At 48.1% G+C, this 17,881-nt stretch overlaps 1 protein-coding gene and 1 pseudogene across 7 annotated transcripts in view; one reads left to right on the top strand and one right to left on the bottom strand.

Annotated features, from left to right (window-relative positions):
- LOC105944191 overlaps positions 1-1,081 on the bottom strand; it is a 68,332-nt pseudogene extending 67,251 nt beyond the window's left edge.
- LOC101597314 (histone deacetylase 8) overlaps positions 1-6,713 on the top strand; it is a 318,694-nt gene extending 311,981 nt beyond the window's left edge. For 2 of the 7 annotated variants that reach the window (XM_045140944.1, XM_045140945.1), the window contains exons 11-12: positions 5,408-5,532; positions 6,079-6,713. In XM_045140944.1, the coding sequence (XP_044996879.1) occupies positions 5,408-5,532; positions 6,079-6,636 (683 nt within the window). In that variant the 3' untranslated portion in view covers positions 6,637-6,713. Of the gene's footprint in view, positions 1-1,722; positions 1,876-2,261; positions 2,382-3,192; positions 3,221-3,307; positions 3,413-5,407; positions 5,533-6,078 lie in introns of those variants that run through there. The other 5 variants (XM_004660936.2, XM_045140946.1, XM_045140947.1 and 2 more) reach the window with 5 other exon arrangements.
- The last annotated feature ends 11,168 nt before the right edge of the window (positions 6,714-17,881 follow it).

The raw sequence follows: 17,881 nt of genomic DNA, 5'->3' as shown, positions 1-17,881 counted from the left end.
AGCCTGGCTATAGTCGCAGTTTGCAGATTGGCTCTTGAGTCTGAGCTGAGGGGGAGGGTAGGTCAGGGGTCCAAATAAACAACACACAATTCAAAAGCCTAGTATTGCTCCTTCTCCATTTGCTTTCAACAAAAACTTTTCAGAACACAGGCACACACCAAGAGGATGTAGCAGTGGATGCCTCTTGCAACCCCAAGGACTTTATAGAGTCCTGACAGATCTCACCCCTTTTTGAGAAGGAAATTAGGTACTCTCCACAGTGCATAAAAATGAGAAGGTAAAGCGATGCTGTGTGGAGTGTGGTCATTATGGCTTTGAATTGGAGCAGAGTGGGAGGGAGATGGAAGGAGAAGCACAAGGCAGCTTTCAAGCCAAGCAGGGTAATGGGTTTCCCTGACGTTCAGGGTACTCACCCCAGCTTCCTTCAGATGCCAAGCAAAAGCCAAGTTCCATCCTTCCGTTTGCTCCCCCTCTCAATGTCAGCAAACCGGTCATCTCGTTAACAAACAGAACTCTGTTAGAAGAGCAAATGCAGGACACTTGGGATCCTAAAAAAAAAAAAAAAAAACCTTCAGGTCTTCAAATCCAATTAAGAAGATACAAGACATACACAGTGAAAACACTTCTTGACATTCCTTCCTCCCCTCTTTCCTGAACATCAGACTTTTCCAAAAGAGCACGTTTGTGTACGCTGAGTTGTTGCTTGGGCTAAAAGGCAGCAAGGGAAGGGCTTGATTAGAGGGGAAATCCTAGTGGCCTTCTTGTAAAGGGTGAGGTGGGAGTTTCAGGCCATAGGGCATAGGAATTGGAATAAGTCTCAGGTCCCTTTCTAGTAAGAATTTGTAAGCTAGCAAACCAACCCAAGAAAGATGTGCTCCAAATGCAAAACGTTATTCTTACTAATGTGAATGCTTATGTAATCATAATAAAATAACCTGGCATCGTGGGACGGCAGGAGGAAATCTCTGCGAACTCTGAGGCAAGCTTTTCGAACCCGCTGCCTGTTCTTGGCTTTTCAGCGAGCCACGTGAGCGGCACCTGGCACCACGGTCCCATAGAACTGCATTTCTCTGCGTCGCATCCTTCCAGCCCTGATCACAGGATAGAAACTCTCGAACCCAACCCCCAGTTCCGGTGTTCCAGAGAAGACACCACTGTCACATAGGTAGAACGTGGCAAGTTTAAGGGGAAAGGAACCCTCTAGCCTCAGTACATCAGCAGTGGAGATAAAAACGCTGCCCAAAGAGGGCAGACAGAGTCAGAAAGCCCGTCCCGTCCCATGTGCACGTGCGTGTCCCTCCTCTGGGTCATTCCCAAAGCCCATAGCTCTCCTCCCTATCCCCTAAAGCACGTCCTGGCCACTCGCTTGATTTAGGTCAGAAAACAGACACTAACAGCTCTCCTTCGCCTCAGTGAAATTACTAAGTGGAATTTATTGGGCAAGTCCATGCTGGGTGGTGGGGAGGGCTCACGTCCCGGGTCCCAGCTGCCACCAGTTTTAGAAACGCGTGGCATGGACCAGGACACCGTGTGTGAAGTGCCCATAGCCTAGGGCCGTCAGCCCCACCCAAGTAGCTGTGTCCAGTCCCCGGGGTTACTGGACCGGAGGGGACGCGTGGACTCCGTTCCCCAGCCGGCCCTTCGCTTTCACACGATCCGCTGTGACTGCACCAGCTCGAGCGCCTTTAAAGGGCCACACACGCCAGCCGCCGCTATAAAATGTTCCCGGCAGCACAGCTGCAGAAGGTGCACCGCTGAGCTGCGGAGAGGAGGCTCGCTGCGCTCAGCTGCTCCTCCCACCGTCAGTCGGCCCGGGGCTGTTCCCGGCGACTGGGAACAGGATAGAGGAAGGCACTGCAGCCTCTGGAGCCCTCCGTGAGTATCCAGTTCAGATTTTGCTACCAACTCGCACACGAGCCAGGACATGTGCTAATAGTGCCCTAAGCCGGTTATAAAGACGTGGAAAATTGGGGGGAGGAAAAAAGGGGGGAAAGGGTCTGTCCTTCCTGGGATTCCTAGCCCAGGCCAGCCCGCTGCCTTGTGCGTCAGGGCGCTCTGGGCGGCGATGGGGGCTTGAGAGCCGGGTCCCAGCGCAGGAAAGGGAGCGCGGTGGCCGTTACCGCCACCGCCCCGGAGTCCGGCGCCGAAGCTGCGGTCGGGCGGCCACGAACGCGGGCCAGGGCTCCTTGGCGCGGCACGGTGCGGCGCGGCGGCAGCGCGGCGCGGCACGGCGGTGCGGGCTTTTCCCAGGCGCCCTGGGGTCGGGTGGCCGCCTCCGCAGCCGCTGGGCACTGAGACGAACGGCGCGTGCCAAGGGGCTTGGGGTGCTCGGCCGCTTCGCCTACGCCTCACAGAGCTCCGGGGCAGGCAGCTTCGCGGAGGTAAGCCGGGCCGCCGGCTAGGGAGCTGGGATGAGCGGCGGGCGCCTAGGACTCTCGCGGAACGGGCGTGGGGAGCGGGCGGCGGCAGCGCGGGCCGAGGGTTCGGGAGGACTTGTTTTCTCTTGGAAAGCTGCTCTGCTCGGCCAGGGGTAGGGGGCCGCCGCCTCCTGTGCGCGGCTTCTATCCCAGGCACTCTCTCCTACCGGCCCGCGGGACCTGACGCCCACTTCTCCCGGGGAAAGCGCAGCACCTTTTCTCCCGCGCCCGCGCTTTCTCGGGCTCCGCTTTTCCCCGACTTTGCTCCCAGCCGGGACCGCATCTGGCCACTCGGGCTCACAGGCTTGCACAAAGCTCGGGTTTCCCTTCGCGGGCTGCAGGAGAGGGGCTTTTCCGGGCCGAGTTCCGAGGAATTGCGGGATGCAAGTTAGCGAATTTGGGCAGCTTGCCCTCCCCACTCACCCCCCTTGGCTCCCCACCCCAGGCACACACCCCTCTCCTCGAAACACGCCGGCCGCGCCGCGTGAGTCCCTGCCTCCTGGAGCGTGCGACTTGGGAGTCTGACTGACCCAGCTGCCAATCCCGGCCCTTCCACTCTTTAGCGCTGTGACCTTGGGCAAGTGGCCCCACCTCCCCGAGCCTCTCTCTTTTACTAGTGGGCTCAGAGTAGCGGCCCGCGTACGGCGCTCCGAGGTCGCTCCTAAGTGTGACCGGGTCTCGGGAGTGGCTGCCTCTGGCGCCAAAGTGCGCCCCCACGCGCAGCGACGCGGCTTGAGAGCTCTCAACTCGCGCTGAGGCACAGACCCCGTGCGTCGTCGCCAGTCTGTCTCAGCTCACCTGAGGTAGCAGACGCTCGCGGCGGCACGCTCTGGGGCGCCACGAGGAGGCCCGCGGAGCGAGCGAGCGGTCGGTAAACAACGGGTCTTTAGTTTGCAGGTGGTGAAACTGACTGGTCTGCTTAGAGCGCATTCAAGCCAAGACGCTGCTGGGATTTTTAAATTTCTCCTCAGTAGCAATCGAGATGGAGCCATCCGGTTGGTGCCATTTTAAACTTTTGGTCCCTGAAAGGTTAAAGATTCCCTCGCCTGCTGCTCCCTTCTCTCTTTTTTTCCTTATTTCCCCCTCTTCTCATCCTCACCTAGGCGGGCGGCCGGGGCCGGGGCCGGGAGCCGCCGAGTGGACCAGCACTTGTTGCTCGGTTTCCCGGGCGTTTGTCCTCTTCCCACCATCACCTAGGCGGGCGGCCGGGGCCGGGGCCGGGAGCCGCCGAGCAGACAGGCACTTGTTGCTCGGTTTCCCGGTTTCCCGGGCGGGCATTAGCAACGGTTTCGCCAGTGGTCAGCTCGCAGCTTGGAGCCGACTAGAACGTTCTTGCGCCAAGTTTTTGCCCTCGGATGGGCTGAGGGTAGCGGGGGAGGACCGAAAACCGGGTAAATTGGGCCCCGGAGCCCCTTCGACGGGCTCCGCACCGAGCTCCTGGCGGTCGAGCACAGCGGCGAGCCGGGCTCTGGCGTGCGGGTGGTGAGCGCTCAGCCCGGGGACAGAGCCTAAGGGGGGGAGGCACTAAAAAGGCATTGACGGAGACCACCACACACATGCATTTTTTTTTCTCCTTTTCTCCTTTATTCTCATTCATATCCCTCTTCCTCTCCTCTTCTCTCCCCTTACTGTTGCTGTTGAGGAAGGGTTGTTTTACTTTTGAACATTCGGGTACCTGTGACATAAAAGAGGGAAGGCTGGAATGGGAAGCGATGGGTGAATGTTATACTGCAGGTGCCAATGCTCTGAAAACCACGACATGCACTAGCGTCCTTGCCTTGGGGGCCACTGGCTAAAATCATTCTAGGCTTGCCTCAGAGGACTGTTTGTGGTCCAGTCAAGGAGTAGTGAGGGACCCGGCACCTGGGCTTTTTTTTTTTTTTTTTTCCTTCTTGCTTTATCTCCCTCTTTCCTTCATTTCCTTCCCCAGTAGGCAGTTGATGTAAAAATGATAGAGTATTAAGTGACCACTTTCGAGGTACAACTTAAGGACCACTGAGGCTGGGAAAAATGAGTTCTTTGGGTCATCAAGAGTCTTTTTTTTTTATAAATAGGAAATTCTAATTTGTGAGACCTTTTTTAAAAAGCACACTTCCAGGAAAACAGTTTAAGAGTCTTAAGAGATTTTTAAATTTTCTGGGTCTAAGGTATTCTTTACCATCACTCCCTTATCTTTTTGGTACTTGGGCCAAAGAATAATTGTACTGGAAGCCATATGAGATGTTCCAGGTAAGAGGATTTGGCCAGTGGTCAAGTGAGATCTGTAAGCATAAGACTGCTAGATGCTACTCCCAGAACCGACGCCTCTCTCCAGGAAGAATTATTCCCACCTCTGAGTAGATGGGTGTGACTGGGTTCAAGATGCTGAAGTTGATGTCTGGGGAAAGTCCAGCACTGGACTGTCTTGTAGGGGGCTTCAGACCCAGAAGAAACAGACATTCTGAGCTGCTCTCTGGCTCTGGCTGTCTCAGAGATGCCAGGGCACCCTTGGGCTGGCCTCTCACAGACAGGGCTTTGGAACCCTCATTTGCTTCAGGGACTCATTCCTCCCTATACTGTAGCCTTCAGCTTTCTAGGTCTTTGTCCTGAATTCTTCCCACCTTCTGTCTGAGTCCTACTGGAGACATGGGTGCCAGTGGTCCATTGATAATGTGTTTTTTCTCAAGTACATTCATGCCCTCTGAATCAAGAACAGTGCAACCCCCAACGTCAGGCTCTGAAATAACTTGCATGAGTCTGATGGGTAGCTTGGTACCTGGGTACCACCTGGCTAAATGGCATATGTTTCTGCCCTTGAGTCAGAGTTCCAGTTCTGTCTCCTTCCTTTACCCAAGTACTCTCTCTTGGTCTTAACCCTGTCACCATCCTTGTATTGTACCTAAGTGGAGTTGCCTACTCTAAACTTCATTAGTGCTTTTTTTTTGTCAAAACTTTAGTAGTGAATTTTTTGTCAAAACTTTTCACCTTTATCATTTCTTCCTTGCTTACAGACCAACAGCTTCAGCTGACACCATCAACTCCTGCCAATATATCGGTTTTGTGCCAAGGCTCTGAAATGCCAACTATGTCAAGGCCTGCACTTGATGTCAAAGGTGGCACCTCTCCTGTAAAGGAGGTAAGTTTTCTTCACTTTACAGATGGAGATACTGAGGCATGGAAAGATGAACTGGTGGAGGATGGTGCCAGGTATAGTATTGAGCAAAGACAAAATAAATAGCAAGGCTTTTTTTCTGGGGAAAATGAGACTAGCTTTTGCCTAAGTGGTTAAATTGAACCCACTAGAAGTGTTGAAAGACAGCAGAGAAGGGAACAGAGAAGCAAAATTGAAACAAGACCACTGCATGAAAAAGATTTAAATGAGACTGAGAAGAGGGACAATGCTCCCTTTTTAAGAGCCCTAGATGCAGGGGAGGGGAGGGAGGGGAGAGCAGTGAACCACTTAGGATGGTGGGTTCTGCAGTGCTACATCTGGGAGGTCTCAACTCAACACTCAGCATGGTAGCAAAAGGATACATGAACTGAAAGCCTGTTTCCAGGGGATCTTCTACCACCCATTCATTTCTAGCCCAAAATGCAGTATATACAGGAACCTTCTGGGTCCAATGAATAGTAAGGGACAGACCAGGAGCAGGGTACTATGGTGTGCCTTTCTGTCTTCTAGGATGCCAACCAGGAGATGAACTCTCTGGCTTACTCTAACCTGGGGGTGAAAGATCGCAAAGCAGTGACCATCCTGCATTACCCTGGGGTTGCTTCAAACGGAGCCAAGGCCAGTGGGGCTCCCACTAGCTCCTCAGGATCACCATCTCCAATAGGCTCCCCTACTGTTACCCCTCCCACTAAACCCCCACCCTTCAACCTGCACCCTACCCCTCACCTACTGGCCAGTATGCAGCTGCAGAAACTTAATAGCCAGTATCATGGGATGGCCGCTGCTGCTGCTACTGCTACTGCTACTGCTGTAGCCACTCCAGGCCAACTGGGGGAGGCAGGGGCCCTGCAAAACTGGGGCCTTGGGGCTCAGGCGGGAGAGGCGGGGTCACTGTCTCCTTCTTCGGGTGCCCAGAGCCCTGCTATCATTGATTCTGACCCAGTGGATGAGGAGGTGCTGATGTCGCTGGTGGTGGAACTGGGACTGGACCGAGCCAATGAGCTGCCAGAGCTGTGGCTGGGGCAGAATGAGTTTGACTTCACTGCAGATTTTCCCTCTGGCTGCTGATGTCACATGTCCCTAAAGATGGAGGAACAAAGCCACCTATTCTGTTGTAAATAAAAATAAAGTTACTTGCAAAGAGACCGTCGACTGGGAGCATTCCTGATGGCAAGCTAAAGATGTGCAATGCACCCTGGTACCTTTTTGGCAATTCTGAGGCGAGGGAAGGGATGCAGGACGCTAGCTGAGGTGGGAGGAGCAGATGGGATGGGAAGCCAAGAAGGGTTCTGTAAACTCCTGCCACCACCACTGCCCTTACCTCCTCAGGAGTTCAGGGACCTAAGACTCCAGGAATACTCTTGTTCAAGGTTCAGCATAGCACAGGGACTGGATGGAGCCCTATATTGAAAAATACTGCTGCAAACCTATCTGCAGCCTCTTTGCCAATAACACAACCACAGACACATGGTACACATTGAGAATTTTAAAATCAACCAAGCCAATTTACACTTTGCCTTTTGTTCTTTTTTTTTGTCTTTTTGAGGTAGGGTCTCACTCTAGCCCAGGCTGATCTGGACTTCACTATGTAGTCTCAGAGTGGCATCAAACTCACAGTGATCTTCCTATCTCTGTACTTTGCCTATGGGCAAATAGGGCCAAAGAATCTATAACTAGAATCTCAGAGTTTGTCATTAAAGTGGGATTCCAGCCAGGCATGGTGGCGCACACCTTTAATCCCAACACTCAGGAGGCAGATGTAGGAGAATTGCAGTGAGTTTGAGGCCACTCTGAGATTACACAGTGAATTCCATGTCATCCTGGTCTACCTTGAAAAACAACAACAAAAAGTGGGATTCCAGGTACCTTTTTTAGGTTTTTCAAGGTAAGGTCTCACTCTAGCTCAGGCTGACCTGAAATTCACTATGTAGTCTCAGTCTGGCCTCGACCTCACAGTGATCCTCCTACTTCTGCCTCCCAAATTCTGGGATTAAAGGCATGTGCAACCATGCCCGGCTCCATGTACCTTCTTGAAGCCCCTCTCTCTAAGCATAAAACACTGAGCCAGTCTGAGTGTCCCCTGGCTCCTACCTCCATGGCCCACCTTGTATGGAGAGATCCTATTATTTCGACTAGGCACTCCAACATACAAGTACAAATGTGAGCTGAACTTGACAAGTTCATTGTTTTTCTCTTAAGTGCTGAGGAGGTAGTGGCCTCAGAAGTATGCCAAGTAGGGCTGGAGAGATGGCTTAGCGGTTAAGCGCTTGCCTGTGAAGCCTAAGGACCCCGGTTCGAGGCTTGGTTCCCCAGGTCCCACGTTAGCCAGATGCGTCTGGAGTTCGTTTGCAGAGGCTGGAAGCCCTGGCGCGCCCATTCTCTCTCCCTCTATCTGTCTTTCTCTCTGTGTCTGTCGCTCTCAAATAAATAAATTTAAAAAAAAAAAGAAGTATGCCAAGTAATAGAAAAGTGACACTGCCCTGGATCCTGGTTCTAAGGGGCCCCAAATACAACTTTGGATTTATGTAGGGCCTGGAAACTATTATCTACATCTCAGATTCCTGAAGACCTTCTGCCTTAAACACTAAAAACTATTTGGCCTCTCAGGAGCAGCATCAGACTTTACCCCATAACACTTTTCCAGGAGCCTGCTAATAAAGGCTTCACTGAATGCAGCCCTCCCTGAGCACCTGCTTCAGATCAGGCACTTCACTAGACACTGGGAGCATGAATCAGGTAAAGTTTGCACCTTTGAGGAGGTTCTTCATCCCAGAGAAAGACAGGTGCAAGTACTGTAATAAACTAATATTTCCCAGAGCATAGGGAACAGTATTACTTGATCCCAGAAAAGGAAACAGCTCCATCTACCTGGAAAGTCTAGGGAAGGCTCTCTAATATTGAACTGGTTGTTTTGTTTGTTTTTATATCTCACGAGTAATAAATACATTATACAATCTCCTTATAAAAAGTAGAGTTCGGGGCTGGAGAGATGGCTTAGCGGTTAAACGCTTGCCTGTGAAGCCTAAGGACCCCGGTTCGAGGTTCGGTTCCCCAGGTCCCACGTTAGCCAGATGCACAAGGGGGCGCACGCGTCTGGAGTTCGTTAGCAGAGGCTGGAAGCCCTGGCGTGCCCATTCTCTCTCCCTCTATCTGCCCATCTCTCTGTGTCTGTCGCTCCCAAATAAATTTAAAAAAAAATTTTTTTAAAAAGTAGAGTTCCACCAGAGGGAACTCTTGCCTAATATTGTAAACCTGGTCAAAAGCCCATGTGTGGGGAGGTTATAGGCCCTAGAGAGGAAGCCACTATTGTCATTTTGCTAAATGGACATGTGCCCATCAAAATGCCTTCTAAATATTCATATTTATGCCTATAGATTAGTGCTGTTCTCAGCATTTGTAAGAACAGGTGCTTTTTGCAGTGGGTGGCAGTTCCTCAGACTTATATCTGATCAAAGTATTGAAAATTAGGGACTACAGAGTACTCAGCCATAAATGATATATCTATATCACCCCCTCCAAGTCTTAGGGAAGACTGAAGAAGACAGAACAATTAATGGTTACTCAGGATCAGAGAGAAATTTTCTTCAGAGATGTAGCCCTTGGTAAGGTGCCCATGCTCCAGTAAATAACCACTCTCCTATGTTCATGAAAGCAACCCTAATTAAATTCAGTGGGTCACAAAAAAAAAAAAAAAGCAGAATTAGCTGGGTGTGGTGGCGCATGTCTTTAATCCCAGCGCTTGGGAGGCAGAGGTAGGTGAATTGCTGTGAGTTCGAGGCCACCCTGCGACAACATAGTGAATTCCAGGTCAGCCTGCACTAGACAGCGAGACACCAAAAAGAAAAAAAAAAAGTAGAATTAGCCGGGCATAGTGGTACACATCTTTAATCCCAGCACTTGGGAGGCTCTGAGGTAGGAGGATCACTGTAAACTCAAGGTCACCCTGAGACTAATTCCAGGTCAGTCTGGGCTACAGCAAGACCCTAACTCAAAAAAACAAAAAAAAAAAAATAGAATTATGGGAAGAAGAGGTACAGCAAGAGTGGGAGGTAAACAGAAGGTAAAGGGCAGTAAATGTGACCAAAATACATTACATACATGTGTAAATTTATCAAAAATAAATTTAGGGGCTGGAGAGATGCCTTAGTGATTAAGGCACTTGCCAGTGAAGCCTAAGAACCCAGGTTCAACTCCCCAGAACCTACGTAAGCCAGGTCCACAAGGTGGCACATGTGTTTGGAGTTCATGTGCAGTGGCTAGAGCATATGACACTGGGTTCCATTCCTGGCACTGCAAAATAAAATGCCAAAAATTGTATAAACATCACAGACAAGGTTAAAATACTTTTTGACCAAATCTCTTCCTCAATTCCAATTACCTCTGGTCCTCCACAGAGATAGCAGCTCTTTATTCATGTAGCATCCTTGTGGACCTTGTTCTGTGGCATAATTTGAAGATGTATTTATCCACAAAAAGAACTGGGTTTTCCAATAAGTCTTAGCCAAGGGAAGAATGAGTGAGGGAAACAGCTGTTACACAGGTGCAAGTTAATGAGCAGGACAGTGGCTAAAATCCAGAAGTTTATGCAGTGTCCAGGCTGATGGAGGTCATGTGGTGATAGGGCAAAGAAGTTTGCTCAAGGTGGAAGGGAACCCACAGGCCTTCTGGGAGCATGCTTCTTCCTTCCCTTCCTCTGGCTGGAGAGATGGCTGACTGGTTAAATGTGCTTGCTTGCCCAGGTTCATTTCTCCTGTACCCATATAAAGCCAAACACACATAGCCCCTAGCGCTATCTCTCCTCTCTTTCTCTATCTCTCTGACACACACACACACACACACACACACACACAAATACAATTAAAAATTTTTTTTAAAATTTATTTGAGAGAGAGAAGGGGGGGGATAAAATGGGCATGCTAGGGCCTCCAGCCACTACAAATGAACTCCAGACACATGTGCCACCTTGTGTATCTGGCTTACGTGGGTCCTGGGGAATCGAAACTGGGTCCTTTGGTTATGCAGGAAAGCATCTTAACAACTAAGCCATCTTTCCAGCCCCAATTTTTTTTAACTGAAAAGACTTATAGTGGAAATTGGATCTTTTTTTATGTGTTTGACACAAAGAGAAACAAGAAGACAGAGAGAGAAAAAATGGTGTGCCAGGGACTTCAGCCACGGTAAATGAACTCCAGACACATGTGCCACCTTGTGCATCTGGTTTACATGGGTCCTGGGGAGTCAAACCTGGGTTCTTTGGTTTTGCAGGCAAATGTCTCACTAAGCCATGTCTCCAGCCCAAATATTTTTTTAAATATTTTTTTGTTCATTATTTTATTTGAGAGCGACAGACATAGAAAGACAGATAGAGGGAGAGAGAGAATGGGCGCGCCAGGGCCTCCAGCCACTGCAAACGAACTCCAGATGCGTGCGCCCCCTTGTGCATCTGGCTAACGTGGGACCTGGGGAACCGAGCCTCGAACTGGGGTCCTTAGGCTTCACAGGCAAGCGCTTAACCGCTAAGCCATCTCTCCAGCCCTATTTTTTTTTGAAGGAATGAAATGTCAGTCACTTACAGGCATACCCAGAGGTACTATTTTGCCAACTGCCTAGGCACCCCTTAGCTCCTCTAAAGTCACCATCACACCTAGACAAGTTGTTTCTGGATGAGAAGGAGAACAACCTTGCCTCGTGGTGTCAGCAGCCAGAATTGTGGCCACCTGAGCCCCAGAGCTGGAGCTACAGCAGGCTCTGCTGAGAGGAGGATGGGCAAGGAGGATTCCCTAGGGCACAGTACACTAAAGTCTCCAACCCCTGCCCCATCACTTCATAGCCAACCCTATAATGACACATTAGGTTACCAGGAAGTTTCTGAAAGCAAACCGTAGGGTCACCTGGCTTAGGCCCTGGGAATTAGGAGTCAAGGCTCCAGGGTGCATGCAGATAAGGAGTGCTGATGGCAGGCATAGACCCTGTAGCCTGGAACAGATGGGAACATGTAGCCAAAGGACTCCTAGAATCCAGGGGCTGTATTAGTCCCTAGGAATAAATTAGACCCTGTCCCTGCTCTCAAGAAACTCAGAGTACAATATCCAGATAGTCATGGCCTTGAAGGGTGAATTGGCCTTGCATAAGGCAACAAAGCTGGTGAGGTGGCCTTCAGGCAGAGGGATAAGTGGAGCACTACCAAGAAGATAGGATCAGGCCTGCTGAAAAGCAGAACAAAACACTAGATTTTTTTTTTTCTAGTGAAATGAGGAAGCTTTTCCAAGAATGATACAAAGCCCAGGAGCTAGAAAAGACATTTATATAGTTCCTTTGACATTTAAGACATTTATATATTTTAAAATATTATTTAACTACATTCTTTGTTCTGATTAGTTTTTACTTTTGGTTTATTTTTTTGTTTTCTAAGACAGAGTCTTATTCTGTAGTCCCAGCAGCTGGCCTTGAACTCAGGCTAGTCTTGAATTTGTAGCAAACCTCCTGCTCGGCCTCCCAAGTACAGGGTGCACAGATAAGCATCACCACACCAGGCTTTTTTTTTTTTTTTTTAAAGAGAATCTCTTGGGGTTTTTTTTTTTTTGTTTGTTGGTTTTTGTTTTTCGAGGTAGGGTCTTACTCTAGTCCACGCTGACCTGAAATTAACTATGTAGCCTCAGGGTGGCCTTGAACTCACAGTGATGCTCCTGCTTCTACCTCCCAAGTGGATCAAAGGCATGCACCACCACACCTGGGGAGAATCTTTAAAAATATTTAATTTTTTATTTGTTTATTTGAAAGAAACAGAGAGAGAGAGAGAGAGAATGGGTATGCCAGGGCCTTCCGCCACTGGAAACAAACTCCAGATGCATGAGCCACCTTGTGCATCCGGTTTGTATAGGTCCTGGGGAATCAAATCTGGGTTCTTTAGCTTTGCAGGCAAGCAGTATAACCGCTAAGCCAGCTCTCCAGCCCACAATGCAGCTTTCACAATGCAGCTTTGAAAATGCAGTTAAAGGGCTGAAGAGCTGATAAGCGGTTAATATGCTTGCCTGTGAAGCCTAAAGATTCACATTTGACTCTCCAGGTCCCATGTAAGCCAGACTCACAGTGACGCAAGCATGCAAGGTCGCACATGCACACAAAGGGTGCACATGTCTGGAGTTTGATTGCAGTGACTGAAGGCCCAGGCATGCCAATCATATCTCTCTCTCCCCCCGCCCTCCTCTCTCTGTCGCATAAAAAAAAGAAAAAAGGCCAGTCTGTTGGGCTTGCTTCAAAGAAATAAAATGCAGCTAAAGCCTTATGTGTGGGCTGGAGAGATGACTTAGCAGTTAAGGTAAATGCCTGCAAAGCCAAAGGAACCAGGTTCAATTCCCCAGCACCCACATAAGCCAGATACACAAGGTGACACGTGTGTCTGGAGTTTATGTGCAGTGGCTAGAAGCCCTGGCGCACCCATTCTCTCTCTCTCTCCCTCTCTCTCTCTCTCAAATAAATTTTTTAAAGCTGCATGGTGAACCTCCTGCATGGTACACTCCTGTAATCTCAACACTCCAGAGGTGGGGGCAGGGGAACCACAAGTTCAAGTACGGCTTGGGCTACATCATGAGTCTATGTCCCTAAAAAAACAAAAGAAAAACCTCCATGGCCAAAAAAAAAAACAAAAAAGTACAAACACTATGAACAAAGCCAAAGTAAAAGATGAACTATAAGTTAGAAAATAGCTATAATTTAGGGCTGAAGAGATTTCTTAGTGGTTAAGGCACTTGCCTGCAAAGCCTAAGAACTCTTGTTCAAATCTCCAGGTCCCACATAGCCAGACACAGTGACACAGGCACACAATGTCACACATGGGCACAAGGGGGCACAAGCACTTGGAGTTCGTTTGTAGCAGGTTGAAGGTCCTGCCATGCCCATTTCCTCTCTCTCTCTCTCTTTCAAAATAAAAATAATAAAAAGAAAATATCTAAAATTTGCAGGGACTACGAAAACAATACTTACAAATAAGTTATTGATCACTAGCTCAACATAAAAATAGGTAAACTGGCTTGGGGAGATGGCTTAGCAGTCAAGGCGCTTGATTGCAAAACCTCAGGACCCGAGTTCAATTTCCCACCCACATAAAGCCAGATGCACAAAGTGGAACATGCATCAGGAGTTCATTTGCAATGGCTAAAGGCCCTGGCGTGCCCATTCTCACTCTGCTTGCAAATAAATTTTATATAAATTATATATATATATATATATATATATATATATATATATATATATATATATATGTATGTATGTATATGTGTGTGTATATATGTATGTATGTATGTATGTTTTTGGAGGTAGGGTCTCACTTTAGCCCACGCTGACCTGGAATTCACTATGTAGTCTCAGGGTGGCCTCGAACTCACTGTGATCCTCCTACCTCTGCCTCCCAAGTGCTGGGATTAAAAGTGTGTTCCACCATACCTAGCTTATTGTTTAAAGTAGATAAATAGGTGTGAAGAGATGATTCAGTGGCTAAGGTGCTTGCTGCATGAACATGATCCCCAAGCTGAGAACCCCAGCCATGACTATAAGCATGGAGAGAAGCAGAGACAAGAGAATCTACCAAAACTCAAGGGCCTGCTAGTATGGCAGAGTAGCAGTAAATAATGTGAGAACATGCCTCAAACAAGGTGGAAGACAAGGACTGACACTGGAGTTGTCCTCTAACCTCCACACATGCACTGTGGTATGCACATGCCTTCACTCACACACATGAACACACACATATCATATATACACATCACACATACACATCAAAAAAAGTAAATAATAACATATACTTCACAGAAAATTAAACAACTTTTTTGTTTGCTTGTGTGTGTGTGTGTGTTTTACAGTGCTAAGAATCAAACTCAGGGCCTCACACATACTATGCAAGTATCTACCACCAAACCACAGCCTTAGTCCTGAAACATTTTATTTTACAGAGAGAGAGAGAATTGGCACACCAGGGTCTCAGACGCTGCAATCGAACTCCAGACACTTGTATCACCCAGGGGACATGTGTGACCTTGCACTGGCCTCACCTTTGTATGTCCGGTTTACGTTGGATCTGGAGAGACAAACATGGATCCTTAGGCTTTTCAGCAAGCACCTTAACCACTAAACCATCTCTCCAGCCCTGAATAAATTTTAATGCTTAACTAAAGGTGCTCAACTTCACTCATACCAAAAGAAATGTTACACCAGAGAGGCTGGGGAGATGGCTCAGCTGTTAAAGGTGCATATTCTGCAAGCCTATCAACCTGAACTGAGTTGGATCCCCTGCATTCATATGAAACCAGATGCCAAATGATATACCAGTCTTTAACTCCAACCTGCATATGTCAATGGAAGGCAAAGCCAGGATATCATACATATGTGTACAAATGTGCAAACACATCCAAATAAAAATAAACTTCACTGGCCAGGCATGGTGACACATGCCTCTAATCCCAGCACTTAGGAGGGCGAGGTAGGATTGCTGTGAGTTTGAGACCACCCTGAGACTTCATAGTGAATTCCAGGTCAGCCTGGCCTAGAGTGAGACCCTACCTCAAAAAAATCAAAAAAGGAAATAAAAAAGAAGAGAGCAACCCAAAATAAGGAGGGAAGAGAAAGGGAGAAGAGGAGCAAGGAGGGAAGAAGAGAGGAATCTATAGGCCAAAGACTGAAAAAGAAAGGAGACCTAACAAATCTAGTGAGAAAGCTTAAGCCCTGCTCTACAGCCAAAGCCCCAGGGGGTGATCTTGGTGTTTGCAGGAACAAAGCACTGGGTTGACTCCTTCCCAGCCCCAAACTCAAGCACCACCAAGCAGCCAAACTGGTTTATAGCAGTAGCATCACTTGGCCCTATCTCCCTGCCTTCCACTCAGTAATGAAAGAGACCCTAGCTGGGAATGGTAGGGCATGCCTTTAATCCCACCACTCAGGAGGCAGAGGTAGGAGGATCACCATGAGTTTGAAGTCAACCTGAGACTATATAGTGAATTCCAGGTCAGCCTGGGCTAGAGCAAGACCCTACTTTAAAAAAAAAAAAAAAAAGAAAGAAAGAAAAGAAAAGAAAAAGAAAGAAAGAGACCCTAGCTCAGTGGCTTTAGCAACCCATCATCATTGAATGTCACCCAGCAAAAGCAAGCTAGTCAAGGCAGGAAAGGCCTTCTAGTCCTGTAAACAAGATTATCAAAGTCTAAAGAGTGGCTGGGAAAATGACTCAGTGGTTAAAGGCTCTGCAAAGCTTGTCAAACTAGGTTCAATTTCCCAGTCACCCACCTAAACTAAATACAAAAAGGTTACACAGGGCTGGAGAGATGGCTTAGCAGTTAAAGCAGTTGTGTGCAAATCCTAAAGACCCAGGTTCAATCTCTCTCCAGATCCACATAATCCAGATGAACAAAAGGTGAGGCAAGTGCAATGTCGCACATGCCTACAAAGTGGTGCAAGCATCTGGAGTTTGATTTCAGTGGTTGAGGCTCTGAAGTGCCAATTCTCTTTCTCTCTCTAAAACATAAAATTTGAAAAAGGTGACACAATCATCTGATGTTTAATTACAGCAGCAAGAGACCCTGGACACACACACACAGTACAAATATATATATGTATATATATATATTTTAAATTAGAAAGTCTATGGCTGGAGAGATGGCTTAGCAGTTAAGGTACTTGCCTGCTAAGCCTACAAGCCTAAGAACTCATGTTCAAATCGCCAGGTCCCATGTAGCCAGATGCACAGTGACAAAGGCACACTATGTTGCTCATGTGCCACAAGGGAGCACACACATCTGGAGTTTGTTTGCAGCAGACTAAAGGTCCTGATGTGCCCATTCTCTCTCTATCTCTGCCTGTTTCTCTCTGAAGAATAAAAATAATAGGGGACTTCCAGTTAAGATGGTGACGTAGGAACCACGCCAAAGCAGCCTAGGGGAGAAAAACAAAACAAAACAGCAAAATACACTCTTCTACTAAAAAGGGAAGGTGTATAATAAATTATCAACCACAGCAAGGAAGCAGGAGAGACCCAGAGTGTCTAGAGCCCACAGAAGCAAGCAGAAGCGACTCCAGCAGCGGCAGCACCAGGTCCATGTGGCCACAGACACAAGGCTCAGCCTGAGCTGAAGGAAGAGCCAGGTGAGGGGATTTTCCACTCACACCACCCTCCTCACAAACTCAAGAAACATGAAGGGAGGATGGCAAGGACCAACAGAGCAGCTCATGTGGAAGAGGATTGCTAGGACCTTAACCACCATCCAATGCTTCCCCTCCTCCACCACCAGCGCAAGCACCAGAAACCTGGGGAAGGGAGCTCACCTACACATCACCCAGCACAGGCAATCAGAGCAGCAACTCACTCACCCAGCCAGCCTACCTGAGCCCACAGTGCAGCAAAGAGGGACCCAAGTGGGCACATAGCATAATTGAGACCAAAGTCATCCCAATAGGTAACTAGGATTACACCAGGTCAGTACCCACCAAATAAGCCTGGTATATAGGCTTGAATCAGAAGTGCTAATTGCACCTTTCATGTTAGGATAAATTATATGTTAAATCTGATGGATGATCAGATTTGCCATTTTTAAATAAGCTATATTTTGGTTATGTCATTTGTTGTTTCCTTATTTATAGTGCCTTTGTTTCCTCTTCTGTTGTTCCTTGGGAAAGGGTCTCACTTGGTCACAAGTGGACTTGGAACCCTCTATAAAAAAGAAATCTTAGCCTCCCAGTTGACAGGATTAAGGGTATGGGGCAACACACATCCTTAGGGACTATGACTTTGTTAGAGGATCTGTTTGTCATAATACCTACTCTTTGCATGAATACTCTGGGCATGGTGGCATATGCCTTTAATCCCAGCACTCAGGAGGCAGAGGTAGGAGGATCACCATAAGTTCAAGGCCACCCTGAGACTACATAATGAATTCCAGGTCAGCCTGGGCCAGAGTGCTGGGATAAAAGGCATTTATCACCATACCTGGCAATTCTTCCTCTCTTTCTTTCTTTCCTTCCTTCCTTCCTTCCTTCCTTCCTTCCTTTCTTTCTTTCTTTCTTTCTTTCTTCTGTGTGTGTTTGTAAGGAAAGTGTAACAGAAAAGTGAAAGAGAACACCAGACTTGATCTCTACAGACAGGCTGTTTATTGAGAGGAACAGCAAGGGGAAGCAGCTTTCCAGCGGGATGAAGGCTGAAGCACTGAGCCAGACTAGGGTTCAAATTTATAAGGAGGATCCTAAGAAAAACAGACTGTACCAGATGCAGTAGATAAGGAACTTTTAGCTGTTTGTGTCCTTGTTCAGAATAGGCTTCTTCAGCCAGGATTGT

This window comes from Jaculus jaculus, chromosome X (assembly GCF_020740685.1).
Source record: "Jaculus jaculus isolate mJacJac1 chromosome X, mJacJac1.mat.Y.cur, whole genome shotgun sequence".
Taxonomy (NCBI): Eukaryota; Metazoa; Chordata; class Mammalia; order Rodentia; family Dipodidae; genus Jaculus; species Jaculus jaculus.
Note: the sequence above shows the minus strand (reverse complement) of the source record. Positions and strands in the feature narration are given on the sequence as shown.